Genomic DNA, 13350 nt, shown 5'->3' with positions numbered 1-13350 from the left:
CTAAAATGGAATAGAGAAAAATTCCTAAATATTTTTCAAGTAAAGTTAAGAGTGGAAAAAGAATTGGAGCAATTAAACTCAAAAGTGCTAGCACATGGGATGAACCAAAGCAAATTCATAAAGGAGAAAGAGCTTCTTCAACTTCATGAAGAAATTTTAGCGAAAGAAGAAATCTTTTGGAAACAAAAATCTAGAGATATCTAGCTTTTAGAGAGAGATAGAAATTCAAAGTACTTTCATTTTAGCACAAAACAAAGAAGAGTAATCAACAAAATACAAAGGATTCAAGATTATCAAGGTGACATGATAGAAGACTCGGTAGAAATAATAGAAAAATCAGTCATTCTTTTCAAACACTCTAAACAATTGGGAGGGGTCAGATCTATGCTCTCAAAAGGAGCTATTGAGAAATATCCCTAGTATGCCATCAACTGAGGATTGTGCATTGCTTAACAATAAATTTTCCAAACAAGAAGTAGAAAATGCTCTCAATCATCTCCATATAGACAAGTCTCTAGGGCTAGATGGATTCCCAACCTATTTTTTTCAAAAATGTTGGCATATTTTAGGGAATGAGCTAACCGAAGCCTTATAGGTAGCTCGAAATTCAAGAAGATTTTTGAAAGAGATCAATAATACATTTATAGCTCTAATACCCAAGAGAGAGAAGTCGATCAAAATGGGGGACTTTAAGCCAATTTCCCTTTGTAATACCATATATAAGAGCTTTTCAAAAGTCTTAGCCAATAGATTGAAGAAAGTCCTTCCACTTATCATTTCTGAAGAACAAACAGGATTTGTCCCAAGGAGATCAATCTTGGATGGAGTGATCATCGCTCAAGAAGCAATTCACTCAATTCAAATCAACAAACATCCTAGTATGCTCATAAAACTGGATATCAGCAAGGCATGTGATAAAGTTGATTGGAGATTCTTATGCAAATGTTTAGAGGCATTTGGATTCTCCGAAATCTAGATCAATTTAAGTTTTTTATTGTATCTCAACTTCACATTTTTTTGTTCTCATTAATGGATCTCCTCATGGTTTTTTTAATTCTTCCAAAGGTCTTCGACGGGGAGACCCAATTTCTCCCTTTCTTTTTATTATCACGGCAAAATCTTTGGGCAGAACCTTCTATAACTATCAACTAAATGGTCAAACTAGAGGAATAAATATCACTAAAGCAGTGGAGCCGGTCACTCATCAACAGTTTGTAGATAACACTACGCTATTTGGTTAAACTAACAAAAGAGAAGTAACAAAATTCAAGAAGATTCTCAGTATATATGCTTTAGCCTCAAGTCAACAGACAAATCAAGAAAAATCAAAGGTCTTTTTTAATGTCAAAACAAGGATAGAGCATCAGATTCTTTGTTAGTTGAATTTTAAGGTAGGGAAACTACCTCGCCTTTATCTGGGTCTGCCTCTAGATAAATGTATAAGAACAACCAAAGTTTGGAATCTGATGGGTGAAAGGATGGACAAAAAAATGGAGTCTTGGAAAACAAAATGGCTCTCTTGGGTTGGCAGAATTATTTTGTTGAAGACAGTTCTATCTGCTATCCTAATTTATCTTATGTCTTGTCTATCCTTATCGATTGGTGCTAATTAAAATTTAGTGAAGAAAATGAGTTCCTTCTTTTGGCAAGGTATGGTAGAGAAAAGAAAAATGGCCTTGATAGCTTGGGATAAGAAATGTAAACCCAAACATTTGGGGGGTGTGGGATTGAGAATCAATTATGGCAAAACAAAGCTCTAAGAGCTAAATTAGTATGGAAAATATATAATGATTCAAATTGGAAATGGGTAAGAATCCTAAAGGGTAAATATTTGGAGGATATGAGGTTGGAAGGCATTTCCAAAGTTCACAATCCTCTAAGAGGATCTAGAGTATGGAACTTCATTTTCAATTGTAGAAATCTTATCACAAATCAAATATAATGGAATGTGAAGGATAGAAGGAAAGCTTTCTTTTGGTTGGATTCATGGGGAGGGTATTAGGCTTTAGAAAAAGAGACGGGACAGAGTAATTTAAAGGCAATCTCAGAGGCAAGTTGGAGCTTCTTTGTGAGCAATTATATTGAGATGGCAGATGAAAACCTTCCGATGGGTTAGAAATGGAAAAGTTTTGAAGTACTTCCAGTAGATAGAACATAAATAAAAACTCTTACAGAAATTTCAGAAGAGATCTTTGGCTATAAAAGAAGGGGCTGATTTGATCATTTGGATTGGCACAAATTCAGGAAATTATAATTCAAGGGATGGATATAAATCAATAGTTGACAATGTTAATTTCGAAAGAACAAAAATTTCCATCTCTCTATGTTGGGACAAGAAATGTCTTCCAAAAGCAGGTTATTTTGTTTGGGCAGCTTTACAAGGCATAATTTTAATAGCATAATAGTTAAAAAGATTGGCTACTTTGGCCCTTCAAAGTGTGTTCTATGTGAAATTGAAGAAGAATCAATAAATCATATTCTACTAACTTGTCCTTTTGCCTCCAAATGTTGGCAGTAGATATGTGCTAAATTAGGTTGGAAGTCTACCCTACCAAATGACATTTTGAGCCTATTCAAAAGTTGGCCCATTCTTCACAGATCAAGTTTATTTAATTCATTATGGATATCCTCTCCATCTATTTTAATCTAGGAGATCTGGAAGAAAAGAAATAGAAGAATTTTCCAAGGGGAAAAAAATGTCTTGGGAAACTTTTATAAATAAGCTAGAAGCGGCCATTGTAGAAATAGTGAGCAGTGGTCTTTTATTCCATTTGTCAAATAAATCCCATTTTTCCCACTAGGATAGTATAATGAAAAGAAAATGGTTTGGATTAAATACTCCTCCTTTTGTTGGGAAAGGAAGAGAGGAAGTAGTCAAACAAAGAGCTTCATCGGTATGGGCACCTCCAAAGGAAGGATGGTTTAAATTGAACTTCAATGGAGCTTCTAGAGGATATCCAAGTGTTTTAGGAGCAGGATGCATAATTCATTCATCAGATGGTGTGATAGAAGCTAAACTAGCCAAAGCTTTAACAAAGGACACTAATAACGTAGCAGAAAGTCAAGTAGCTATTGAAGGGTTGGCATAATGTAGGGAACTTTGTCTCAAAAAAGTGGAAGTTGAAGGTGATTCAACTATTATAGTTTTTGCTCCAAGGACGGATAAAACTCCCAATTGGAGACTTAATTATGTTTTAAGTAGAACTACTAAATTACTTAAGATTTTTGAAGCCTTGACTATTAATCTTATCTTTAGAGAAGCAAATGAAGAGGCGGATCAGTTAGTTAATAAGGGAGCAGATGGAGTTAACAAGAAATCTATCAAAGCTTCTTATCCTCTGGAGGTTGAAGCCTCTGATTCCATCTAAGGGTGTTCATATTAACTGTTTAGATTAAGCATTATACAGAAAGCTAAATCTTAAACTTGAAATGATAATAGCGGTGGACTTGGCAAATTTCAAAAGTTCAAAATAGACAAGATTTTCAAAAAAATAATTTTAACCAAGCTATTAATAATCAAAATTGTCGTTTTTTTCTATTGCTGGTGTAAATGCCTTCAACAATGGGATTTGATGGGATTGGGAGATCTATTTTATTGAGATTAATTCATTTCTAGAAGGATTTAATGTTCGTGGTTTGATTTTCAAAAAGGTCTTAACAACAAGAAAATATTAAATGTATCGATTGAGAAGGTGGAGTGTTAAGTTAAAATATCTTGATGCAATCATTAGTCGAAAAAGAAATCTTAAACCATTAGATGGTGGATCTTTATGATTTGCAGGGTCTTGTCAAACACTCCAGTAAATAAAACTAGAGGTCATGGGCCTAATGGAATGTTGAAATTTAGATAGTTGACATATTTGGCGGGATATTGGGTTGCCCAGAGAGAGCGGTTATCAAGTTAGCATTATGGATACAACCACCTAACCTGATGTAGAAGGAGCATTAATTAGAAAAGATGGAGAATTGTCGTGAAAGGATATGACTAGACAAGTTGCCTCTACATGAGGCTCTCCTTGGATTTATAAATGGAATTGAATGCTTATTAGCTTCTTCGACAAGCCTTCTGTCGGACATGTTTCAAATCCTTCATATTGAATTTTCTCTTTATAGCTAAAGGTTTCTTCTTCGAAGTTTTGTTGCAAGCAATTTTCTTTGTGACTGCAGATGTCCAAGAGGACCAAAATCAATGGATACCCCCATTCGACTTCTCTCATCCAAAAGACAGATGACATTTTTAGGGGAAATTAAGGGGAAAATGATGGAGGTTCTCAATGAATCACATTTTATCATTACCAGAGCAGTAAAGCAAATTCTTGAAGATCTATTATGAGAACAAGCCACAAGTACAAGGTAAATATGGAAATTATGGCAGTGTTTGAAGCTACTCTCCTCCACTTTGGTTTGTCTAAAGACAAAATAGAGAAGCCCTGTAGAAAAGTATTCAAGGCGGATTTGCTTGGCAGTTTGAGAAATGTCCCGGAGAATATCTATGAGAAATTGACCATTCCTTTGCCAATAGATTTCAATATAACTATCAGAAATGGGAAACCTCCCCCTAGATTTCCCATTTTATATTTTGAGGATGAAAATAGTTTTAAAGTAAGGAATTTCATCATAAGAGAGAATGCTAGTTTCCTCTGGGCAATATTCAAATTGACAAAAAACCCCAAGGAAAATTGGATAAGTATTTAAAGTTTCATAGGTTGACAGAATGCTTCGACTGAGAGAGTGGACGATTGGGAAGAATTGAAAGAGCCCTGAGCCAACAGAAAAGATTGATTGCTTTCTAAAACCTCCAGAACTAGTTTGGGGCAAGAAGATCCCAATGATTGTCCACTGGGTGGAGACTTCAATTGCTCCTGGTCCTTCCTCACTTGCCTCGGGACCCTCTTCTCCAGCACAATGAATTTCCAGCCCTGTTGAGATTCATCATGGCTGGATTAGGCTATTTTAGTTTGCTTTTTCAATCTTTGTTTTAGATTTTCCTCTGGTTATCCATCAGACTCTATGCTTTGAAAATGGTTTTTTGGTTTATGCCCCTGTAGATTTCTGGGCAATTCATGTATATTTTCATTTGAGCATGTTTTATCAAACTGCTTTTAAAACTTTTATTATGTATATTCTTCTTATATAGCTATAATATTTCCAGCCTTGGCCCTTTGTTGATAAAATAAAAGATCAAAATGGAGGAGAACAAACCAGCAATGCATAATTATTATTTAAAGGATACAAAAACTAAAGCAATTTGAGATACTTTCAATGTATAAAAGCCTTTGTAATGGAATATAGAGAAATGTGGATTTCAAGCTTGTGGGTTTTTCAAATACCCATATTATGGTGGTATATTATGGTGGTATTGTGGATGACAAGATGTCTATTACATTTTAGTTAATGTATTTGGAAACAAGCATAATAGTTTAGTGTTGTGAGAAGTTAAATAGGTGGATGCTTTGTGAGTGATGGTTCATCTTCATATGATTCTTTAAGAGTCACAAAGTGATCAAATTGTCCTACAATTTGAATGTGGATAGTTAAAGTGTAATCAAAATTTCAAAGATATTTGTCCTTTATGATAAAACAAAACACATGGACACAGTATCACTATTTGAGAATGTTGACAACACAAATAGTTGGTTCTATTTATTGTCCCACAAAGGACAATTTGAATGTGGATAGTTAAAGTGTAATCAAAATTTCAAAGATATTTGTACTTTATGATAAAACAAAACACATGGACACAAAGTATCACTATTTGAGAATGTTGACAACACAAATAGTTGATTCTATTTTTTGTCCCACAAATGAACAAGTAGTCATATTGACTAGGCTTTTGGATTCAAACCAAGTCAAAGAAATACAAATGAAGATAGACTTTCCATCTTATAGAAGAATATCTTAGGAATATTGATCCAAAATGTACTAGTTTTGTTAATTAAATATTTAGTTTTGTACGTAGAACAATTTAATTTGGTTTTCCTGACCACATAAGATGCAAGTTGAAAGGCCATCCACCTCAATTATGTTTTTAGTGTCAAGCTTTTCAACTTCCCTTAGTTTTCCGTTTTTGTTGAAGCAATTTGTATAAGCGCAGGCAAATGGTTTGTGGACACTCATCACAAACTTTTATGAGCAATCCGTATGGGTATGACAAACCGTCTATGGACACCCACCCCAAACTTTGCTGACATCAATAAAATTGTCTTAGCTCAAGTACTACTTGCGGAAACCACCTCTATTTTTTATAAGCATTCTCTCGTGTATATAGGTGTAAAAAGTTCCATCCGGTTAGCTGCAGCAAAACAATATCAATAGTCACAACCTCCTCCACAATTAGGAAAAATTAACCAATGAAAACAGAGGCATAAAGGAGGTAAATAGTTGTATGTAATCAATCAATAAATTTCTTTCTTCAGACTTGAATATTTACAAAAAGAAATCAGGATCCCCTGTAGATAAGGGCAGTGGAGCGAACAATCAAAAAAGAAAAAAAAATCTTAGGAACAAACACCCTTCCTACTTGATTATTTTTTCATTAGTAATATTTTTCCTTCATTATTTAATGAATTACTCTATTTTGCAATCCAACTAAAGATTTTGGGGGAAACATATTTATGATCCCCTATTTGAAGCATAATTAAATACTAATGATACACATTCTTTACAAGGTTACCTCTCATAATGACCGAATATCTCTAGAATTAATTGCATTAATTAAAATCCTGATACATATAAATTACAACAAAAGAAAGTGATTACATTTTACACCCGAGACAAATTTGCTTAATTTCTGAAACATGTTTATAATATAAACCATGTGTCCTTCAACGAACAACTTTGCTAGTTACTCCATTCAACAAAAAGCATCGCTCGAGTTTTGTTCTTGTATGCATTTTTGGAGAAAGTGCTAAATCATCTGCAACATCAACCTCCTGAATGCACAAAACAAATAATAGGGAAATATTATTCTTCAATTACAATAATAGTCAATTGTTTCTCAAATATTCTTTGCAGGTATAAATAATAAGAATTATTTCAATGACCCTTTTATGTAATATAATAATATTAAATTTCTTTTGAAGACTGTTGGTAAAAAGAAGGCTCTAGAGTCTAGATAGCACATTAGAGAAGAATCTAGAGGAAGAATTCTTGGAGCAAGAATTAAAAATGCAGAAGAATGTTAATGACAAAGTTACTTATGATAGTCTCAGCTGAGGTGATTGCAAAACCATAAGAACCAAGGAGCTAAAATCAGAGTCAAAATTAGTTAGTTGAAGGAGGAAAACTAAAGATCTAAATATTTTATCAATATGCTCAAAGAAAAAATTGGCCTTATTGATATTGGGGATTATATGACTGAAGACCTTGAGTAAATGAATAATATTTAACAAAGTATCTACCAGAATCTCTTTTCTTCTAAGGATAATGATCAGAGAAGGGTTAACAAAGTTTTTTTGTAAGAGAATCATGCCTAAGAAAGTCAGCGAGGAGGATGCAAAAGATATTAGTAAGAAGCTTTCTAAGGAAGAAATCATTAAAACTATTAAGCCCTTCAACAATGGCAAGTCCCATGTTATTGATGGGCTCCCCATTGAATTTTACAAGGCTAATTGTGAAAAGATTGCAGAGGGCCTTCTGGAAGTCTATGAGGAATCTTTTAATATGGGCTCTCTTGGTTATAATATCAATAGGGGGGTGGTCAAGCTACGCCTAAAGAAGGTGATAAGTCCATTTTTAAGAACTAAAGACCTTTAACCTTACTGAATGGTTCATGTATAACCCTTGCTAGGCTAGTAACTTTAAGACTTACTAATATCTGCCCAAAGTTGTGTCTATCACTCAAAATGGTTTTATAAAAGGTAGATATATTCTGGAAAACTTGATTACTAGCTAAGAAAGTTTAAATTGGGCTAAACATTCCAATCAGAACTCTAGTATGCTAATCCTTGATTTTGAGAAATCTTATAATAGGCATGGATAGAAAACCCTGCAAAAGCTACCCGAGTTGCCAAGTACTCGCAGATTTTTCAGTTGGGCGAGTACTCTCAAGTTTAACTCGCAAGTCTCTGCAGACGAGTCACAAAGGAAACATTGCCATATTTAAGACGAAAACTCATTGGGCTTGATGGGATTCTGAGGTAAAAATTGCGACATAGGATTGAAATGTGCCAATGTGGGTTAAAATGCATCAGGGTAGGTTAAAATGAGAGTTCAAACAGGTCGGGGCAGGTTAAATCATGAGTTAAAATGTGTATTTCACAAAGATTTTTTCTATAAAAGTTTAAAACCCTACATTCGTCCCTCCAATAAACCTTGGTTTTTGCCAATTCTTTGTCAAGTCGAAAAATTTGGGCTTGCTGAGTAGTCTCCAAGTTTGAGTCTGCAAACCATGATAATAGGGTTGAACGGATTTTGTGATTACTGTTATGGAAGCTTTTGGCTTTCCTGAGTCATTCTGCCAATGAAAATTCTATTCAAAGATTCTTCCAGTCAAATTGACATTTATGGGTCTATGATTAAGCCTTTTTTCTACTAAGGTCTAGATAAGTAGGGTTGTTCTCTTGCCTTGGCACTATTTGTCATTACTCCAAATCCCTTGTATTATTTAATAAAGACTGATTCTATTAAGCTGCCTCTCAAAAGGATTTGTTTGCCTGATCAAAATGAGTTACTCAATGCCCAGTTTGCAGATGATACTGCACTTTTTATTCAAATGAGTGAGCAAAGCTTTAACAATGTTTTAGAAAGACTTGATCTGTTTTCTAAGACATCTGGGGAAAAAGTTTCTGATAGTGAATCAATTACCTAAGTTGGAATGATTCTCCTCCTGATTGGATTTCTGCTAGGAACTGGCAATAGGAGGCCGAAGAAGATCAAATACCTTGGCATTCCATTCTCTATCGAACCCTCCTTGGAAGATATGTGGGAATAGTCGTTTAAAGAAAATTGAGAATAAGAATAATAAATGGCAGTATTGCCTATTTTCATTGGCTAGTAGTGTTCAAGTGTGTCAAAAGTTTATTTCTTCTTACAACATTTATAACTCCTCTGCTTGGCTTTTTGCTAAACTTCAAAAATGCTAAGAGATTTCTTGTGGTCTGATGGGAAAAGGAATCAGAAGAGATATGTGGTAAGTTGGGTCTGCCAAAAGGTTTGGGAGGTCCTGGTCTTAAAGATCTGAAAGTTCAAGGGATTTACCTTGTTGTAAAGTGGATTCTGAAAGCCTTTGAGGGCAATGAACCTTGGAAAGTTCCTGTGAGAAAGAATATTGCCTTGTCTAGACCTAGAAAAAAGAAAAATTGGAATTCTCTGCATCCACATGACCTATTGTTTGGTAAATTTTAAGCCATTTGGCTCTAATGTCTTCAACGGCATTTGGAGTGCATGGGAAGTGTTAAGCATCTTGTAAATAATAAGGAAGCCTTTATTAGAATAATATCTTTCTCTTTGTGTTATTAATGGTCATTTAAGTTGTTTCTAATTTCGCCTCTAGTTAACGATTGTTTCTTTTAGAAACATCGTCTTTGTAACTCTATTTAAAGGAGCTTTGTCTCCTTGATTAATTGAACATCGATTCTTTGAAATACATATGCTTTTGCATCTGTATTATGGTATCAAAGCCTGAATAAAGAATTTGTGAATTCTTTTCCGAGATTTTTCGGGCCTCTTAGTTTTGCTGCAGATTTTCGAAAAAAAATATTTTTGTTCAAAAGTCCGTTTTGGACTGTGTTTATGCCATGTAACAGGGTTCTTCCTGTTTGAGTCTGTCTGGCGAGGGTTTTCAGCATTTTTCGGCGCAATACAGACCGGCCATTTTTTTCTGCAACCTGCAACTTGGTCAAACCCGCATTTTTTGACTTTCGGCTAGGGTTTTGACCCTTCAAATTCAGTCGAAATTTTTTTTTGATTACAGATTCGTGGTGGGTTTTTCAAGATCTCAACTAGGTTGTCAGAATTTTTTGGGTGCCTCGATTTTTGTGCCTCGATTTTCGAGCCAGCGGATCCAGATTCCGATAGCAGATTCCTTCTGGGTTTTTCGCAAGGATTTCTAGGTTGTCTTCAAATTTTTCTGGGTCAGTCGGAAATTTTTTCTTGAAATTTGTGCCAGTCATACTTCATTTTTTGAAGTCTATACCTGCATCTGCCTCTATTTCTGCAGTGGGATTCAAAATTTTTGAATTTTGTGCCAGCACCTCTTCTCAGTTTTTTTCGTTTTCCCTGCATTGGGAAACGTGCAAGATGGCGTCATCGACCAACTTGATGTTGGAAGGCAGTCAAGTTTTGTGCACTTCGGCTTATGGGCATCGATGTTTGTTTCGGTTTTTAATATTTTTTTACCTAAAAAAAATTCTGATGGGTTTTAATATTTTTTTTCCCTTGAAAAAACCTGTGGGTTTTAATAATTGTCCTAAAAAAATTATGTGGGTTTATGATTTTTTCCTCAAAAATTGTACTTTGCTGCAGTCTATTTTTAGTCGCACCTTGAGTTGTTGTGCGAACATCTACACTAGTCTCTTATTTACAGTCTATTTTTGGGCATCTTGCTCATCTGCAATAGTTTGGAGGGTTTGCCGATTTTTTCCTCAAAATCGTGACAGTTGTTCTTGGTGTGTCTTTGGTTACAGGGAGGGACAGTTCTCCAACATCAAGTTGGACAGTTGGTGTTGTTTTGGGTATCTCCAGATGTTCTGCAGTTTCTGGGAGGGTTGGTGGCAGACTCATCTCAAGTGGCAGAGTTAGTGGCAAGCTTTTGTCTTCTGTTGCAACGTGTTCTAAGAAGAAGGGGGCAACCTTCTCTGTTATTTCTCTTGGTAATTAGAACGATGACCATTAAGGGAGGGTATTAGAATAATATCTTTCTCTTTGTGTTATTAACGGTCATTTAAGTTGTTTCTAATTTCGCCTCTAGTTAACAATCGTTTCTTTTAGAAACATCGTCTTTGTAACTCTATTTAAAGGAGCTTTGTCTCCTTGATTAATTGAACAACATCGATTCTTTGAAATCCATATGCTCTTGCATCTGTATTAGCCTTATCCAAATCTAATAGTGCTTTCATTTCTCATTAGCCTCTTTGATGGAACCTGAGTTGGAACAACAAGCCCTTTGCTCTCACTCAAGGTTGTTCTGCTAAAAAATGGGCTTTTAAGGATATTTTTGTAAATGTAATAATAAAAGAATAGGTTCCATCCATCCAAACTAAATTTAAAATTGCCAATAGCTAAGAGAAAAAGCTCTATCCTAAAAAAATCCTTCTATGGGATTCAATTTTCTGTCTCTTTAAAATTGAATCCTGAGATTTTGATAAATTTTCCTTCAAAGGATGGATTCGTTCTTTATAGTATCTCTGCTAAAAAGCTCTAGACTATGCTTGCTAACATGAGGGATATTATTTGCAAAGTTAATGATAACTGGAATATTGACTCGCTTGACAAGAAATACCTCTATATTCTGAAACATAGAAGCGAAAAAATCCAAAAATCCCAGTTATACTGAATTTTTTGCAAATCAGTCCCATAGGCGATTTTTCTCCCCAAAATCCCTTTCTTTTTAAAAACCCATTGACTATGAATTTTTTGCATTTGAAGTGCTTTAAAATCACATTTAAATCGCATCTAAAACCTTTATGAATCTCCCACCAACTGGTGCAGGAGCACCTAGAATTTAGTTGCTATGTCAATCAGATGTTTGAGTCTTAGGAGTTAGGGTTCATGTCTTTTTGATTCAATAAGGTCTATGTAGACCATTTGTAATGTCATATCATGTTTTCAGGTCTGTATGTCAGAGTAGGAGTCACAATTTGCAAGTCTGTAAAGTTGTTCAAAAGTTATCTTTCTATTGTCATTGGGATAGTTAACCCGAAAAGGTGTAATTGTTGGGAAAAGTTGTCATCGGGATAAGTTATCCTGATAAAGTGTCATCGCGATAGGTTTCTCTGTCGGGATTGGAAAATCCGGTTCAGCCGACTTTGGGGGGGCTATCCCGATAGGCATCCAATGCTTTGTTCGGTATAGCTATGCCAAAAGGGGGACATCGGGGTAAGTTTACTCTATCGGGATTGTGGTAAGGTTACTCCGCCTGTATTAGCTACTCCGATGGGTGATAATGACTTCAGTTCGGGATTGCTATCCCGACGTCAATGTCCAGTACAGTTTTGTCTGGTCGGAATTGTTATTCCGATGTTAGTGTCCAATTTTGATTTTTCAAAGTGTGGGAGTCGTATAGTCATGTAGCCCAACGGTCTGTTGTGACCCTGGGAAAGAGCACAAATTTGGTCTAAATTGTATAACCAACGGTTGGAAACAGGGGATGTGGATATGTGAATACAAAATTTGAATTTCTGAAGTCTGATCATTGGCAACTAATTTGGAAGCTCATTCTTTTCTGCAGTTACTCTGTTTTCTACACTTGTATGGTGTTGTATGGATTCGAATTGACTGGACAGTCATATGTATGAACAAAGCATCGAATTATCTCTCTTTTGCCAGTGATTTTGAATTTCAGATTCATTGTGAGGAAGAAGTTTAGCCATTTGCACACGGTGACCTAGTTCACAGGGTAACTAGGGTTTTAACCACGTTTCGACAATTCTCCCTCCCTGTTTTGCATCAAAGTGGTATCAGAGCTTAGGTTCTGATTGGGAGTTTTGTGTGTGTGTAGTCTGAGCGGAAATAGTGATTGCAGAGAAGGAGAAGGGCAAAATGCCTCCCAAGGGAAGTGCAGTCCTCACAAAAGAGGTGAGGTCGGTCAAGGAGGGTCAAGATGGTATGTTGGTCAGGATAGCAGCACTGGAAGCAGCTTTGAGGGCTAATGTGGATAGCGACTCGGAGGAAGAAGAAGTAGGTGAGCAAGGGAATGAAGATCCCCAAAATGTACCCCGAGAATAACAGTTGGGTCCAGAAGAGAAAAAGTTCCTAGCGATGCTCAAGGCTGTCAAAGGAGACCATTCCAACATGAAATTGGATTTGCCAATGTATGGTGGCAAGATGGATAATGAAGAGGTACTGGATTGGATAGATGCCCTCAATAACTATTTTGACTTCAAGGAGGTTCCGGAAGACCAAAAGGTGAAGCTGGCCAAGACGAAGTTGAAGGGGTCAGCACTAACTTGGTGGAATTACACTCAATCAAAGAGATTGAGAAGAGGAAAGCCCAAGATTAACACTTGAGACATAATGGTAACAAAGGTGAAGGCCCAATTTCTACCGGGTGATTATGAGGTCCAAATTTTTAAGAGATTGCAGAACCTAAAGCAAAAAAAAATGGATGTGATGACATATACAGAGGAGTTCCATAAATTGAGCCTGAGGGAAGGGCACCATGAAGATGAAGTGGAGAAAATAGCAAGGTAT

The 13350-nt window shown here is 35.7% G+C and overlaps 1 protein-coding gene across 3 annotated transcripts in view; it reads right to left on the bottom strand.

Moving 5' to 3' along the window:
• Positions 1-5762: 5762 nt before the first annotated feature.
• The window catches only part of LOC131073520 (uncharacterized), a 126061-nt gene continuing 118473 nt past the window's right edge, over positions 5763-13350 (bottom strand). The window contains exons 5-6 of one of the 3 annotated variants that reach the window (XR_009112894.2): positions 6760-6932; positions 6154-6292 (exon numbers count right to left, since the gene is read on the bottom strand). Coding sequence is in view for 2 of the 3 variants with exons in the window: in XM_058009964.2 (XP_057865947.2) it covers positions 6825-6932 (108 nt within the window). In the remaining variant the exon portion in view is untranslated. Of the gene's footprint in view, positions 6293-6674; positions 6933-13350 lie in introns of those variants that run through there. The other 2 variants (XM_058009965.2, XM_058009964.2) reach the window with 2 other exon arrangements.

This window comes from Cryptomeria japonica, chromosome 1 (genome assembly GCF_030272615.1).
Source record: "Cryptomeria japonica chromosome 1, Sugi_1.0, whole genome shotgun sequence".
NCBI classification, from domain to species: domain Eukaryota; kingdom Viridiplantae; phylum Streptophyta; class Pinopsida; order Cupressales; family Cupressaceae; genus Cryptomeria; species Cryptomeria japonica.
The sequence above is the reverse complement of the archived record's forward strand: the minus strand, read 5'-3'. Positions and strand labels throughout refer to the sequence as shown.